At 39.5% G+C, this 15,629-nt stretch overlaps 1 protein-coding gene across 1 annotated transcript; it reads right to left on the bottom strand.

The window, feature by feature from the left end:
- Positions 1 to 2,491: 2,491 nt before the first annotated feature.
- LOC124140084 lies at positions 2,492 to 11,454 on the bottom strand. Its single transcript, XM_046507439.2, has 6 exons — positions 11,268 to 11,454; positions 7,317 to 7,631; positions 4,836 to 4,883; positions 4,557 to 4,598; positions 3,721 to 3,787; positions 2,492 to 3,150 (listed from the first exon to the last, which is right to left on the bottom strand). The coding sequence occupies exons 1-6, from the start codon at positions 11,335 to 11,337 to the stop codon at positions 2,847 to 2,849; spliced, it is 846 nt and encodes a 281-aa protein (XP_046363395.2). The 5' UTR covers positions 11,338 to 11,454; the 3' UTR covers positions 2,492 to 2,846.
- Between the last annotated feature and the right edge of the window lie 4,175 nt (positions 11,455 to 15,629).

Here is a 15,629-nt window from a genome sequence, read left to right as displayed (position 1 = left end):
GAACCCACAATCACAGGTTTCTGACGTTCCCAAGGGACGCAACTCTGCACGTCGAAATGCGGCGCCATGCCCAATGTTCAATGTTAAGGGTATATACGTGTGCTTATTCGCTACTTGAAACATCATTTTATGTGCACCTGTCAAACACTACAAACTTCATGCACACAAGACGTGTTTGTCGAATGCAGCTTATTCGATGCATGTCCTTCACAAAAAATATTTCTGGGATGCATTTGGTCTCCAGGAACCGATTCTTGTCATAAAAGTCGACTAAATGAATAGGTGGTCAGGCTTAGTGACTTGGTGACTTGACGGATTGTGTGTATTATTACCCCCCGCGGTGTAAGGCGTTGATCATAATATCAACCATCGGTTTGTTGGGTACAAATTCTATTAATAATAACGGGCCACCAGGATATAGTTGGAACATATTTGACTCACTCACTCACTCACTCATGACCACTCACTCACTCACTCACTCATGACCACTCACTCACTCATGACCACTCACTCATGACCACTCACTCATGACCACTCACTCACTCATGACCACTCACTCACTCATGACCACTCACTCACTCATGACCACTCACTCACTCACTCATGACCACTCACTCACTCATGACCACTCACTCACTCATGACCACTCACTCACTCATGACCATTCACTCACTCATGACCACTCACTCACTCATGACCACTCACTCACTCATGACCACTCACTCACTCACTCATGACCACTCACTCACTCACTCATGACCACTCACTCACTCACTCATGACCACTCACTCACTCACTCATGACCACTCACTCACCAACTCACTCACTCACTCACTCATGACCACTCACACATGACCACTCACTCACTCATAACCACTCACTCACTTACCCATGACCACTCACTCACTCATGACCACTCACTCACTCACTCACCCATGACCACTCACTCACTCATGACCACTCACTCACCAACTCACTCACTCACTCACTCATGACCACTCACTCATGACCACTCACTCATGATCACTCACTCACTCATGACCACTCACTCACTCATGACCACTCACTCACTCATGACCACTCACTCATGACCACTCACTCACTCATGACCACTCACTCACTCACCCATGACCACTCACTCACTCATGACCAATCACTCACTCACTCACTCACCCATGACCACTCACTCACTCATTCACTCACTCACTCACTCATGACCACTCACTCATGACCACTCACTCACTCATGACCACTCACTCACTCATGACCACTCACCCATGACCACTCACTCACTCATGACCACTCACTCACTCACCCATGACCACTCACTCACTCATGACCAATCACTCACTCACTCACTCACCCATGACCACTCACTCACTCATGACCACTCACTCACTCACTCATGACCACTCACTCACTCACTCATGACCACTCACTCACTCATGACCACTCACTCACTCACTCATGACCACTCACTCATGACCACTCACTCACTCATGAACTCACTTACTCACTCACTGGTATATATGCAATGGTGTCATGGACCTCGTTCCTTAAATTGATCTTAGCGCTATCGTAAGCCTATGTTAAAGCATGGGAGTTACGCTCGCCTCAGCGCTAACGTCACTTTGTGGAACGGTGACCTGGTTGTTTGTGTTTACTCTGCATATGTGCATGAGTAATACCTGGCACGCACCCAGTTGATACAATGGACAATCTGTGAATAAAGTTATGCTATTCATTGTACGCACGTGTGTCCTACTAATGGCTTTGTTCATAACCTTCCGCGTCCCATTTGCTGTCATATCAAGTGTTACAATCACATACATGTTAAATTCAGCTAATCGTCTACTTTCAGTCACGACAGACCTTCATGCATAGTGTGGATATTCTAGTCATAACAACACGTGTTGTCCACTATCGACGTTATATTATCAGCTAGTTGGATAGCTGTGTACTTCAGCTCTATTATAGGTAAGGTTTCCTGCAGGCGTAATGGCCACACGTGTCTACACTTCCCTTCCTCAACCACAGCTGCAGTTAATTGTCAAACAATGAATGTTTGCAGGAGATTATATAGATAGTCCTCACATCCATACTACATTACACACAATCTATTCCTGATTTGGGTTGTGTGTGTGTGTGTTGTGTGTGTGTTGTGTGTGCATGTGTGGTGCGGGGAGGGTTGTGTGTGTGTGTGTGCGTGTGTGTGTGTGTGTGGTGTCAGTGTGTGTGTGTGTGTGGGGGGGGTTGTGTGTGTGGGGGGGGGAGGGTTGTGTGTGTGTTGTTTGAGTGTGTGTGTGTGGGGGGGGGAGGGTTGTGTGTGTGTGTGTGTGGGGAGGGTTGTGTGTGTGTTGTTTGAGTGTTGTGTGTGCATGTGTGGTGCGGGGAGGGTTGAGTGTGTGTGCGTGTGTGTGTGTGGTGTCAGTGTGTGTGTGTGTGTGGGGGGGGGGGGGGGGGGGCTGTTTTTTTAAAACAAAATCAGTTGTTAAGTAAAAAACTTGTGAAAAATACATTTTGCGTGTTAGATATCCTGTATGTTACAAATGGGTTGTGAAAAAGATATTCCGTTTCTTTCTTTACAGAAACATTGTGTTTCTTGAAGCAGTGACCTCAACAATGTTTCCAACAAATCTCCCAACCTTACCCAGGATACTACGTGGTAGTCCCTCAATGAATAAGGCGCGGTGTATGTGGCTGCCGCGCGTAAACGCATTTACCAATTGCAGATATCAAGCATATTAAGGAACTTCCTATACACTAATATATCACCGATACACCCCAAGAAGGTGCTATGGCACATCATAGTTGCTGCTTCTTTGTGTAATTTCACGCATTCTTTACTAATAAACAAAGTTGGCCTCTTCTTTGTTCGTCTTGGACGTTTTCGGTACTTGACCGAATGGCGACTTTCCGTTTTGGTCTTCCAAGTAGGTATCTACCCGTAGTAGTTGCTTCTTGGGTACTCGGACACCAGTCTTTTTGGCGGCAGCGCCCTGGTAGTACCCGGAGTTATCTGCCCCACGTTTGGCATGAGTGGTTGTAGGCATTATGACGTCATTGCCATCGTCGCCGAACAGACTGTCGGCGTGGATGGTGCTGATGTTGTCCCTGTCCTGGTTTTTAGCCTTCAGCTTTACTCGCGCTCTGAAAGACGAATGACGCTAATGCATTAAAGTACATTTCCAGTTGTGAGCGATTTTGTTGCACATTTCTATTGTAATTAATGGGCTGTGAGGTAGCCTAACGGTTAAAGCGGTCGTAGGTCACGCTGAAGGACCCGGTTACATCCTCATCATGGATACAATATGTGACGCCCATTTTCACGCAGAATATTATTCATCCTTAATGGCCGTTCAAACAAAATAGTCTACAATCAGAAGGCTCAAAATAAAATATTAATACAGGTGGGGTCATTGTGTCAGTTTTTGTAGCTAAATGGAAACAATTTTATTTTCATTAAATACACAATGATTTTGTGTGCTGGCGATTAAGTGATTAGGTGCCTCACTCTGGCAAGTGTGGGTTCGAATCCCGAACGGGACTCAACCCCAAAAAAGTCCGAGAATCTGTACTTTACTAAGAAAGTGTACATCCCAAATATAACATTTGTCATAAATCTTATTTTCTGTAATAAATTAAATAAATATGTCGATTGATATATGATATAATTGTAAGAAATTATTAATATTTCCATTTAAATATATTTTAACTTACAATACTAAACAGACGACGGCGACGATGACGACCGATACAGCAACCACGATCCCAATGATAGCCCCATCTGTGGGAATAATCAGGAAATTATTGTTTTATGCAAACTTAACTGTAATAAGGTTTTGATCGAAATAAGTTGACCGTGCGTTTTGATCGTTTGAAATACATGTACATTAATAGTCGGGCCCCAGCTTCCTATCCGGGTCGTAAGAGGCGACTAAACGGATCGGGTAGTCAGGGTCAGTAACCTGGTTGATTGCGTGTCATCATACCCCGACGGCGTGGATCACTGGATTGTCTGGTCTAGAAGCAGGCAGCTGTCATATAGCTGGAATAATGCTCAGTGCGGGGTTAAACAAACAAACAAAACGGCCTGGGTTCCAATTGTTAGTGAGTGAGTTTGGTTTAACGCCTAGTTTAACAGTTTTCCAGTTATATCACGGCGTGTCAGCTTAATGTGGGAGGAAAGCCCGAAGTGATGCAGGTCTCACACGTTTACCACTTCGGCGAAACCAACGAGCACGGGTATGGTGCTGACAAACCTAGAAACATAATCAGGGCGAACCGGGATTCGAAACCACAATAATAGGTTTCTGGCGTGCCCAAGGGACGCAACTCTGCACAGCGAATCGCGGCGCCTTAGACGACTTGGCCACCCGTGCCCTCTCCATTTGTTAAGAGAGATTGACAATAAATCAAATCGGAACCCAAATCACTGTTAGCATTAAGGTTAATTTAACGAGAGACCTTTCTTTGATTTTCAGTGATCTTTCCACAGCGTGCCCCCATCGTGATTTTCTGAAGTACACTAATATACCTCCCACACCCCATCTCACCTGTCAATGTATTGTCCTCCGGTGTTGCCGTTGCAGGAGGAGCTGGAGGGGTAAAGGATATTATTATTTTTCATACTTCCATGTCAGAATAATGAGATCTGACATGAAGTAGTAACTTATGTTATTTTCATGTCCGTTATTCGGTTATGGCCTGATGAGACTCGTACGCGGTACGAGTTGAAAGCGCTAGCCAATTAAAACTATGTTCAATCTTACTCCTCTTATTTAGTTATTACTATATATATATATAGTGTGCCAGTGAGTATTAAGGTAACATACCGCTTGTCCTCTGAGGTTCACTGTAATTGCATGTGAGGTTCACCAGAGCTGAAACAGAGTCAGTTTATTACGATGATGTATATAATTCATTTACACATAGAGAAATGTCGGCAGTGAGGTCACCAAGTTGTTAAACATTTGCTCTTTCAGAAAACTTGTCTCGTTTTCACACAGTATAAAACCACACGAACACTCTCTCCGATTCAGTTGCATAGGGTGATAGTAAACATATTCACGAGGGGCCTCACGTGAAAAGAACGATGTGCCCGTTAAGATGCCAGTCCAGTTGTATTTGTTAAAACTGACATGAGTTAAATTGCATTTCCGTGGCAGTATATGTCGCGGTAGGGGATCAGTTCGGATAATTCCTTAAGTTGTTTTTCACAATGCGAAACCGCCCTTTAACAATAATTATAATTATATTATTATAATTAACATTTGTGTATAAGACGAATAGTTAAACACTTGAATCTACCTGTTTTAGACAAATAAATAAACACCAGAATGTACCTCCATTAGACAAATATATAAACACCAGAATGTACCTGTATTAGACAAATATATAAACACCAGAATGTACCTGTTTTAGACAAATATATAAACACCAGAATGTACCTGTATTAGACAAATATATAAACACCAGAATGTACCTGTTTTAGCCAAATGGATAAACACTAGAATGTACCTGTTTTAGACCAATATAAAACACTAGAATGTACCTGTATTAGACCAATATAAAACACTAGAATGTACCTGTATTAGACCAATATAAAACACTAGAATGTACCTGTATTAGACCAATATAAAACACTAGAATGTACCTGTATTAGACCAATATAAAACACTAGAATGTACCTGTATTAGACCAATATAAAACACTAGAATGTACCTGTATTAGACCAATATAAAACACTAGAATGTACCTGTATTAGACCAATATATAAACACCAGAATGTACCTGTATTAGACAAATATATAAACACCAGAATGTACCTGTATTAGACAAATATATAAACACTAGAATGTACCTGTTTTAGACCAATATATAAACACTAGAATGTACCTGTATTAGACAAATATATAAACACCAGAATGTACCTGTATTAGACAAATATATAAACACTAGAATGTACCTGTTTTAGACCAATATATAAACACTAGAATGTACCTGTATTAGACAAATATATAACACCAGAATGTACCTGTATTAGACAAATATATAACACTAGAATGTACCTGTATTAGACCAATATAAAACACTAGAATGTACCTGTATTAGACAAATATATAACACTAGAATGTACCTGTATTAGACCAATATAAAACACTAGAATGTACCTGTATTAGACCAATATAAAACACTAGAATGTACCTGTATTAGACCAATATAAAACACTAGAATGTACCTGTATTAGACCAATATAAAACACTAGAATGTACCTGTATTAGACCAATATAAAACACTAGAATGTACCTGTATTAGACCAATATAAAACACTAGAATGTACCTGTATTAGACAAATATATAAACACCAGAATGTACCTGTATTAGACCAATATATAAACACCAGAATGTACCTGTATTAGACAAATATATAACACTAGAATGTACCTGTATTAGACAAATATATAAACACCAGAATGTACCTGTATTAGACAAATATATAAACACCAGAATGTACCTGTATTAGACAAATATATAAACACCAGAATGTTCCTGTTTTAGCCAAATGGATAAACACTAGAATGTACCTGTATTAGACCAATATATAACACTAGAATGTACCTGTTTTAGACCAATATATAAACACTAGAATGTACCGGTATTAGACCAATATAAAACACTAGAATGTATCTGTATTAGACAAATATATAACACTAGAATGTACCTGTATTAGACATACATTTACACCAGAATGAATCTGTACTAGATACATATAAACTGGTATTAACCTGTAACATACAAATAAAAAACACCAGTTATGTATTATGTTATTAAATATACACTTCTGTGTACCTGCAATATACTAACGAATAAATATATATGTATTTGATTAATAAACAAACACTGCCATATACCTGCAGCTGTATTAAACTAATAAACAGACACCGGTATGTACCTGAATCAAACTAATATATAAGGAATAGTATGTACATGCATGTACTCGTCCGGACTGATGCCGATTTATAGTGCTAGTCCACTGAGATACCATGCCGCAGTTTAACATGAATACCCCACTCAGACACAGTATACTGACTCCAAGCCGACCAGTCCTTGTTTTAGCCCCTTAATGCCGAGCGCCAGACAGGGTAAGAACAAGTACCATCTTTTAACGTCTTTTGGTATGACGCGGTCGGGGATCGAACCCCGCACCTTCCGCTCTCCGGGCGGACGCTCTCCCACTATACCACGGAGGCGGTCCGAGTAGTAAACAAACTAGTATGTTTGTGCATGAGACTAATAAACAAACTAGTATGTACCTTCACTTTTGAGACGTATATTTCCCAGCTGGACGGGTCCACTGGTAGTACGACTGACACATATTGAGTAGTCTTTGTTCGTGTCCGTGACACAACCACTTGACCAGCTACCTACAGCTCCACATGCAGGAATTGGGGGATATTCTAAAGAGACATTGATGCTACAGTCGTATTCTATGAAAGATGAGAGATTTGTGCATTGTGTATCCATGGCTACTGTGTAACTGCAGCAACACACTTCGCCGGAAACCGCCGTGGACAGATTCAAGGTGATGTCGTTATCTGCTGTGTTCCCGTTACTGCAGATACCCACACCTGGGGAAGAAACGAAACAACGAGTTATCATCTTGCGACTTAGTGAGTTAACAAGTATGATTTTACGCCGCTTTTAGCAACATTCCAGTAGCATCACGGAAGTGGAACACCGAAAAAGGCTTCACACATTTTAATGAAGTAGGAATCGAACACCGGTTTTTGAATGGGATATCCCTCGCTTAGTCTGTCATACAGACCCTGAAACAAATATATCCAAAATAGCCCATGCAAGTCCATTATATTTGGCAAGTCTAGATTACTGCTGTATCAGGAAATGAAGGAAGACCCTGGTCTTCTTTGTAGTATATGTTAATGTTATAACTGTAATTTAATAACTTTTTTTTTCATGTAATATATTTTATTTCAGAGACTAGATGTTAGTCTAGTCCATCGCTTTTCACTAGGTTACTTTACTGTCTCTACATTTTGATTGGAAGTGCAACATCTTCTTTTGAAGAAATCGGTGCCGCTTTTACATCCATAACAGGACAACAAATGTAGCATGTAACACATCACAATGTCGAGCAATGGCCGCACCACTGGAATGCACCCATTCGATTTAACAAGAACGATATCTTTTCTATTTATTATAGCAAATTGTTATCGTAATGTGACCGAATTTGAGCCTATGGAATGCACAGCACACTAGACGAAACCAAATGACTTCATGTAAAGACGTATTTGTAATACCATCAACACATGTCAGTCGACATCGTAAACAGTTTTACCTTTCATCGTTAAGTAGAATAGAGAACTGATATTCAGTTCCACAGGCCAATGATCTCATTCATTCATTTCATTTCCAATACATATTGGCCACATGCCTTTGTGTACAAAAGTTGAGTACAGACAGGTTTTAAGCTTTCAGTTTCGCATTTCTTACTTCATTTGCACGATATAGATATTTTGCTAGATTTGTAATAATATATGTATCTGGTGATGACTGAAGCAAATTAAATTTATGGACGTTAGGATGACAATAGAACTTTGCTTTGCGATATAGTTGCCGTAACTTGACATACGATGGACAAATAAGCAGGAAGCGATACTCGGTTTCAACACAGTCTAATTTACAAAGTTTGCATTTTCTTTAATTTCTTGGGATTTTATAATGACGTCCATTCTAAATTTCCAAAGTATGACAACTCAGTCTCAATCTGAGACCATGATCCGGCCCATGATACAACAGGAAAATGTTGAGTGAAAGTTCAAGGATCACAATTATATATTTCACAACGATTGTTTTAGATGCTGGCTTTAACAATGGTCATAGACAGATGCTGTACAGTTGTTTGATGGAGAGGATGTAAGATCTTCTCACATTCTGCCCTTGAAATCTGGTAACATTTACATATCAGAATAAAATGGAACCAGAGACCATATAATAGATTATTTGGTCTCTGATGGAACGCCCTAATTATATTTCATAATTTGCAAACCTTTCATGTATCATTTTTGAATTACAATAATAACTACTTGACTGTTACACGACAAGAGTACTCTTAAAATGTATTTTTGAAGTATTATTAGACGGTCCCCTCAAATATGGTCCCTCAAGTGATTGAGTGAGTTAATTATGCCGCTTTTAGCTGTATTCCAGCAACCTCACGACTGAGGACACAAGAAGTGGGATTCACGTACTGTACCTACATGTATTTGTGGGGTATCTAACCTGGACCTTTGGAGTGAAACTTAATCACCAGACTACCCCATTGCCCCAACCCCAGTCTGAACTGTTGAAACACTGATTTTCTTCACAGAAACACACATATACAGGGTAAGATTTTCCAACAAGCAATTCAAAAAGCGATCTTGAACGAAAATTTCAAAGACCATTCAATCAATACTGTGAATGTGCTTCTTGAATATCAAAATACTGCACTTGTTCAGTTGAGAACCTGAACTGAAACTGGCTAATCCTCTGCTTTCTGTAGTCATACATCAATGAAGCTGTAGCTGATCCGCCCCTAATACTATTTTACAACTAGCAAATAGCTTCATACTAAACTGAATATAAAATTGCAATAGCATTGTACTTAATCAGTAACTATCGTTTTTATTTTCCAAGCTCATTGTACAAACTGACAATAATCTATTATATTTATCATGCTGAATTTCACAAACATATCTGTAGACTGGAAAGTTGGATATGTGTGACAAAGTAACGTATTCAGACTGCAGAGGTTAATTGTGACAAGGTAAACGCATAAAATGTTGAGTCAGCATTTTATTTGACGGGCTATACATATGCCCATATTTTGGATATTGACTTGCGACAACAGGACCCCTGTCACATTCTCATTTACCACGCCTCCTCGACGACGACTACACAGATCACACAATAGCAGTTACAGACCTTTACCTAGAACCAGCCCCCGGACTGTGTATTGGTGTGAGGTGTCGCAGTCATAAACATATCTCAAACCCTTTGAGAAACGTCAAATTAGAGACTACAAGCTATTAGTCCCGACCTACACGTAAACCAACAACAGTTTTATGACTTGTACGAAAGACGAGGCAAGGGCACTTAGGGTCTGCAGTCTACTTGGTGAATGACCGGAAATTTATTGCCCCGTAATACCAGCTGTTCTCGATATGTGTGCCAATATGTTTTCGGCAAATGGAGATGATTTGGTTGGTTGGTTGGTTTTGATTTACCCCGCATAGGGCAATATTTCAGCCATACGAAGGCGGTCTGTAAATAATCTGGACCTGGAATCTGGACCAGACAATCCAGTGATTGACATCATGAACATCGATCCACGCAATTTGGATTGATGACATGCATCAACCACGTCAGCGATCCTGGCTTTAGTCGCCTTTTACGACAAGCATAGTCGCCTTTTACGGAGATTTAAAATACAGAACCATCTAATAATAAAGATCCTAGATGGTGGCAGATATTTGTAGAAAGTGAACGTTAAATATATACAAAAAACTTCGCATGGTCATGACGCCTTAAAATTAGAGATTTCTACATTTCTATATTCATTTGCAGTTTTCTGTTGCCTTCAAAATGCTCTTTGATGTGTTTTATATAATTATTCCTTTAACATTGTTTCTCATTTGGTCATTTTGTTTCGAAATTATTAAAGATTACCAAAAGACTCCCCCTCTGCACTTATTTCAATCATATAAGGAAACCATTGTGATGGTGAATGTGAGGAACAAACCAACCCCATCATCGTCATTGGGTTATGTTTCTTCAGTAAACGCAGGGTATCTGACAACTTTCACAAATACCTATAAATGGTTTACTCATTTATTGTTTTTCCTTTGTTCTATGTTGCTGTCATTTACAAGCTCTCTGATAAAGCTGGAATACTGCTGTTTGCGGCGTAAAACAACAAACAAAACATAAAGTAAACTCTCCGTTGATGGCCACATACTAATATTTAGGTCGGATCGAGGTCAAAAGTGCTGCAATAAAAATATAGTCTCACGTTAACTAATATGAGAGTGTTGTTGATAGTATCTGAGTTAATTTACCAGCCGTTATACATTCGCTCCAGATACTGCCTTGAGCTCATGACATGAGACACACGACACGTGAGACATTTGTACTCTACATGTAACTAGTATTGATACAATACATTGCGCGGGTCTGTAACAACTGACACACGTCACAACACTGACCTGCAGCAGGGAATCTCCACACCGCCAGTAGTGTCAATGTTATCAGGATACCAAGTTCTGTTTGCTCCATACTTCGTGTTAGTTATCTGCTTCTCGGATGTTGATTAATCCACGGTAACAATGTTATCAACAAACATTCATGTCCGTCCCTGGTTTGGTAACAGTCGCTCCGAGATTTCCTCTCACCCGACCCGCCAAAGTATTGTATACCCGTCACTATCAATGGAAATTAGAATTCAATAGCGAATCCCAGCCCTACTCGCCTGCTATTTCAATACTTCTCACATCCTGACAAAAGTTAATGGCCGAAAGCCCCGTGCATTGCTGTGTTGAGTTTCATTGAAAGGGAACGCGAGCAACAAGTCAGAGAGAGTCACACACACGACACTGAGACACTGCACTTTAATATTATCATGTAAATCAAGGCTCTTAATTCAACTCTCAGCTTGGTGTGTAAAAGCTTGGTGTGGAAAGCGTTATAGCAAGCTACTGATTGTATAAAACACGCTCATACTACACTTTACAAAATGCATATCAGCTGAGTTAACAGTTTAACTACTTAACAGATTCTGAAGGTGAGCATTTGTAGATCTGTTCCAGAAGCTTGAGGTATAAACTACATATACCAGTTTGTGTAGTATAAACTACATATACCTGTTTGTGTTTACTGTACATGTCTCACAAAGTGTAGGCACACCTAATTGCTCAACGGTACACATACCTGAAATAGAACTCTTTATAATGTATGTATATTGTATATTTACATTCCATTTTTCAGATGGTGTTAATTCACGACTCACTTGCACGTGTACATACATACGCCTCATTAACATGTGTACATACATACGTGTCAGTAGGACGTGTGTACATACATACGCCTCACTAACAAGCGTACATACATACGCCTCACTAACACGTATACATACATACGCCTCACTAACACGTATACATACATACGCCTCTATAACACGTGTACATACATACGCCTCACTAACAGGTGTGCATACATACACTTCACTAACACGTGTACATCCATATACCTCACTAACACGTGTACACGCATACACCTCTCTAACACGTGTTCACACATACGCCTCAATAACACATGTACCATACATACACCTCACTAACACATGTACATATATACAACTCATTAAGACGTGTAACTGTTTTCTGAAGGTGAGCATTTGGAGATTTATTACAGAAGCGTGAGGTATAAACTACATATACCTGTTTGTGTAGTATAAACTACATATACCTGTTTGTGTTTACTTACGTGTCTCACAAAGTGTAGGCACACCTTATTGCTCAACGGTACACATACCTGAACTAAAACTTATAATAATGTATGTATATTGTATATGTACATTCCAATGTTCAGATGGTGTTATTCGCGCCTGACTAACACGTGTACATACATACTCCTCATTAACACGTATACAAACATACGCCTGACTAACCCGTGTACATACATACGCCTCTTTAACACGTATACATACATACTCCTCCTTGACACGCACACATACATACGCCTGACTAACCCGTGTACATACATACGCCTCATAAACACGTATACATACATACGCCTCTTTAACACGTATACATACATACATACTCCTCATTAACACGTATACATACATACGCCTGACTAACCCGTGTACATACATACGCCTCATTAACACGTATACATACATACTCCTCATTAACACGTATACATACATACTCCTCATTAACATGTATACATACATACGCCACACTAACACATGTACATACATTAGCCTCACTAACACGTGTACATATATACAGCTCTCTAACACGTGTACATATATACGCATCACCAACACGTGTACACGCATACACCTCACTTACACGTTTACACGCATACGCCTCACCAACACTTGTACATACATACGCCTCACTTGTGCACGCATACACCTAGCTAACACGTATACATAGATACGCCATAATAACACGTGTACATACATATACCTCACTGTAACCATATGTAACTGTATTCACCTCACTAACAAGTTTATATACATACGCATCACTAACACATGTACATGCATACGCCTCAAATAACACGTGTACTTACATACACCTCACTAACACACGTGCACGTACATATACCTCACTAACACGTGTACATATATACGCATCACTAACACGTGTACACGCATATACCTCACTAACACGTTTACACGCATACGCCTCGCTAACGCGTGTACATACATACGCGTCAATAACACATGTACATACATACACCTCACTAACACACGTGTACATACATATACATCACTAACACGTGTACATAGATACGCATCACTATCACGTGTACACGCATACACCTCTCTAACACGTGTACACGCATACGCCCCACTAACACGTGTACATACATATACCTCACTAACACGTGTACATTTATACGCCTCACTTACACCTGTAACTGTATTCACCTCACTGACACGTACACTTATTTTTGCCTCAATAACACGTGTACATTTATACGCCTCACTAACACGTGTACACGCATACACGCATCCAAAGGCATGTCCAGTCGGTTTCTATCTTTCTCCTCGCTAACATCGCTCAATCCAAACTTTCCTCGTCGCTAAATCGGCCTTTTCGCTTGGCAATTTGAAGCGCTGACACTCGGCAATTTTGTTTGATGAACTTGTACACCTCAACGCAACACAATATCCCATTTCACGTCTTCCATTCGCCGAGAATAACGGATAATCACTTCATTGTCATGCAGATTCATGCACTTAAAACATTGGAAAATGACATTCGTATCTCCGCTATGACGTCATCGCTATCGCTCGGCCTCTACATGTATATGCATACGTTTTGGATGTGGAATCAGGACATTTGTTTGTTGCTTTTTAGATAACAATGAAATCACATATGACTTTTCTCTGGTGTAAATGTTTACCTTGTATGACGGGGTACCTTTAACCTTTTTCAATACATCTTCTTTAAAATGCCTCAAGTTTTCGTGTTTTCACAATCTCCAACGAACTCCTCATTTTTTCAATAGCAAAAAGGGGCGGAATAAATGTATGAGGAAATGAACTCGAAATCATAGACCGCAATTTGTCGCAATGACATGCTAACAGTTTTTCTGAACGCCCTGGAATATTTAAATATGTTTCTTACATTAAATACAATGTTTTTATTACCAGTGAGTGAAGTGGGCAGGGCCGTAGACACAAGAAGTGTTCACATCTTATACCCATGTAGGGAATCAGACACGAATACCCCTCCACTGTTGTTCTTTAACAACATTCATATACTACCAAAGATTCCTCATTATATTTTGCAATAAAGTTCCATCCATTTTTTCTAGTCCATAAGTGTTGTGCGTTTATTATAATTATGTTGTTCATTGAAATATTCTATAACTACTACTGTGTGTACGTTCTGTCTTTCTACGTCTTTCTGAAGACGTTTACATGTGAGATACATAAACAAAAAGCGACAAAAGCTTTTCCATATATTCTGCCAAAAGAAGAGTCGACTGTACGATTTCGACTATATCATGAACAAGGGTAAGCTATTTTCAATTTGCAAAGTAAAGGTATGTTATTTTCAGTTTCCTGTTTCATTGATAGTAACTTATGAAATTGTCAATTATCTTGAAGCATAATATTAATCCTGTAATTACTTGTCTGATCTAATTACACCTGCATGATCCTTCCACCCTGTCAAAATTTCACAATACAATAAATCTAACAATCTTATAGATAACAAAATATATATTTCTAATGTTTATTCTTGTGAGTTTGGATGTAACGAAAGCTTATTATCAAATAAATTATAACATACAAGAATCCATTACACATATCTTGGGTGGATGCATTGTCAGTGGTGTTGCTTTTTTTGTTATATCGATATAAAAATATGCCACAAATAAATAAATACAACATATGTATGACAAAATAATTCCACAATTATGAGCACATATTCGCAGACAATTATACTTATACGAGCTGGTGTTCAACGGCAATTTAAAAATTCCTGGACGTCTTGAGTGGGATTTAGTGAAATGATCACAATTCGGTCATGAAGTACTGATCATAATGATGTCCTAGACGCAATCGCTTGAAACATCAGCCCCGTGGAGATTCCGGTTTCAAATATTTCTCTTGAAACCTAAATTTATGCTTGTCGTACGATGAGGCTTCTTGGATCCGACTCGGTTACTTGGCTGATGGGGTTTCATAGTACCCCAACGGAGAGAATATATAGTTGAACATAAAATAATACGTGTTTTGTCAGGATCAGAATCGTTTATTTACAGGCCACCGTCATATAGCTGGGACAGACCGGCGTTAAACAACGAATCAAACAAAAAAACCA

This window comes from Haliotis rufescens, unplaced genomic scaffold (genome assembly GCF_023055435.1).
Source record: "Haliotis rufescens isolate VD_foot unplaced genomic scaffold, xgHalRufe1.0.p SCAF_5, whole genome shotgun sequence".
In the NCBI taxonomy this organism is placed as follows: Eukaryota; Metazoa; Mollusca; class Gastropoda; order Lepetellida; family Haliotidae; genus Haliotis; species Haliotis rufescens.
The sequence above is the reverse complement of the archived record's forward strand: the minus strand, read 5'-3'. Positions and strand labels throughout refer to the sequence as shown.

Excerpts from the sequence above, each read along its gene's own strand:
- LOC124140084 (XM_046507439.2), bottom strand. The coding sequence starts at position 11,337 with ATGGAGCAAACAGAACTTGGTATCCTGATAACATTGACACTACTGGCG. Across the intron at positions 4,884-7,316 it reads TATACGTCTCAAAAGTGAAG|CTCTGGTGAACCTCACATGC; the intron begins GTACATACTAGT and ends ACTCTGTTTCAG. Across the intron at positions 3,151-3,720 it reads GCCGTCGTCTGTTTAGTATT|AGCGCGAGTAAAGCTGAAGG; the intron begins GTAAGTTAAAAT and ends TTCGTCTTTCAG.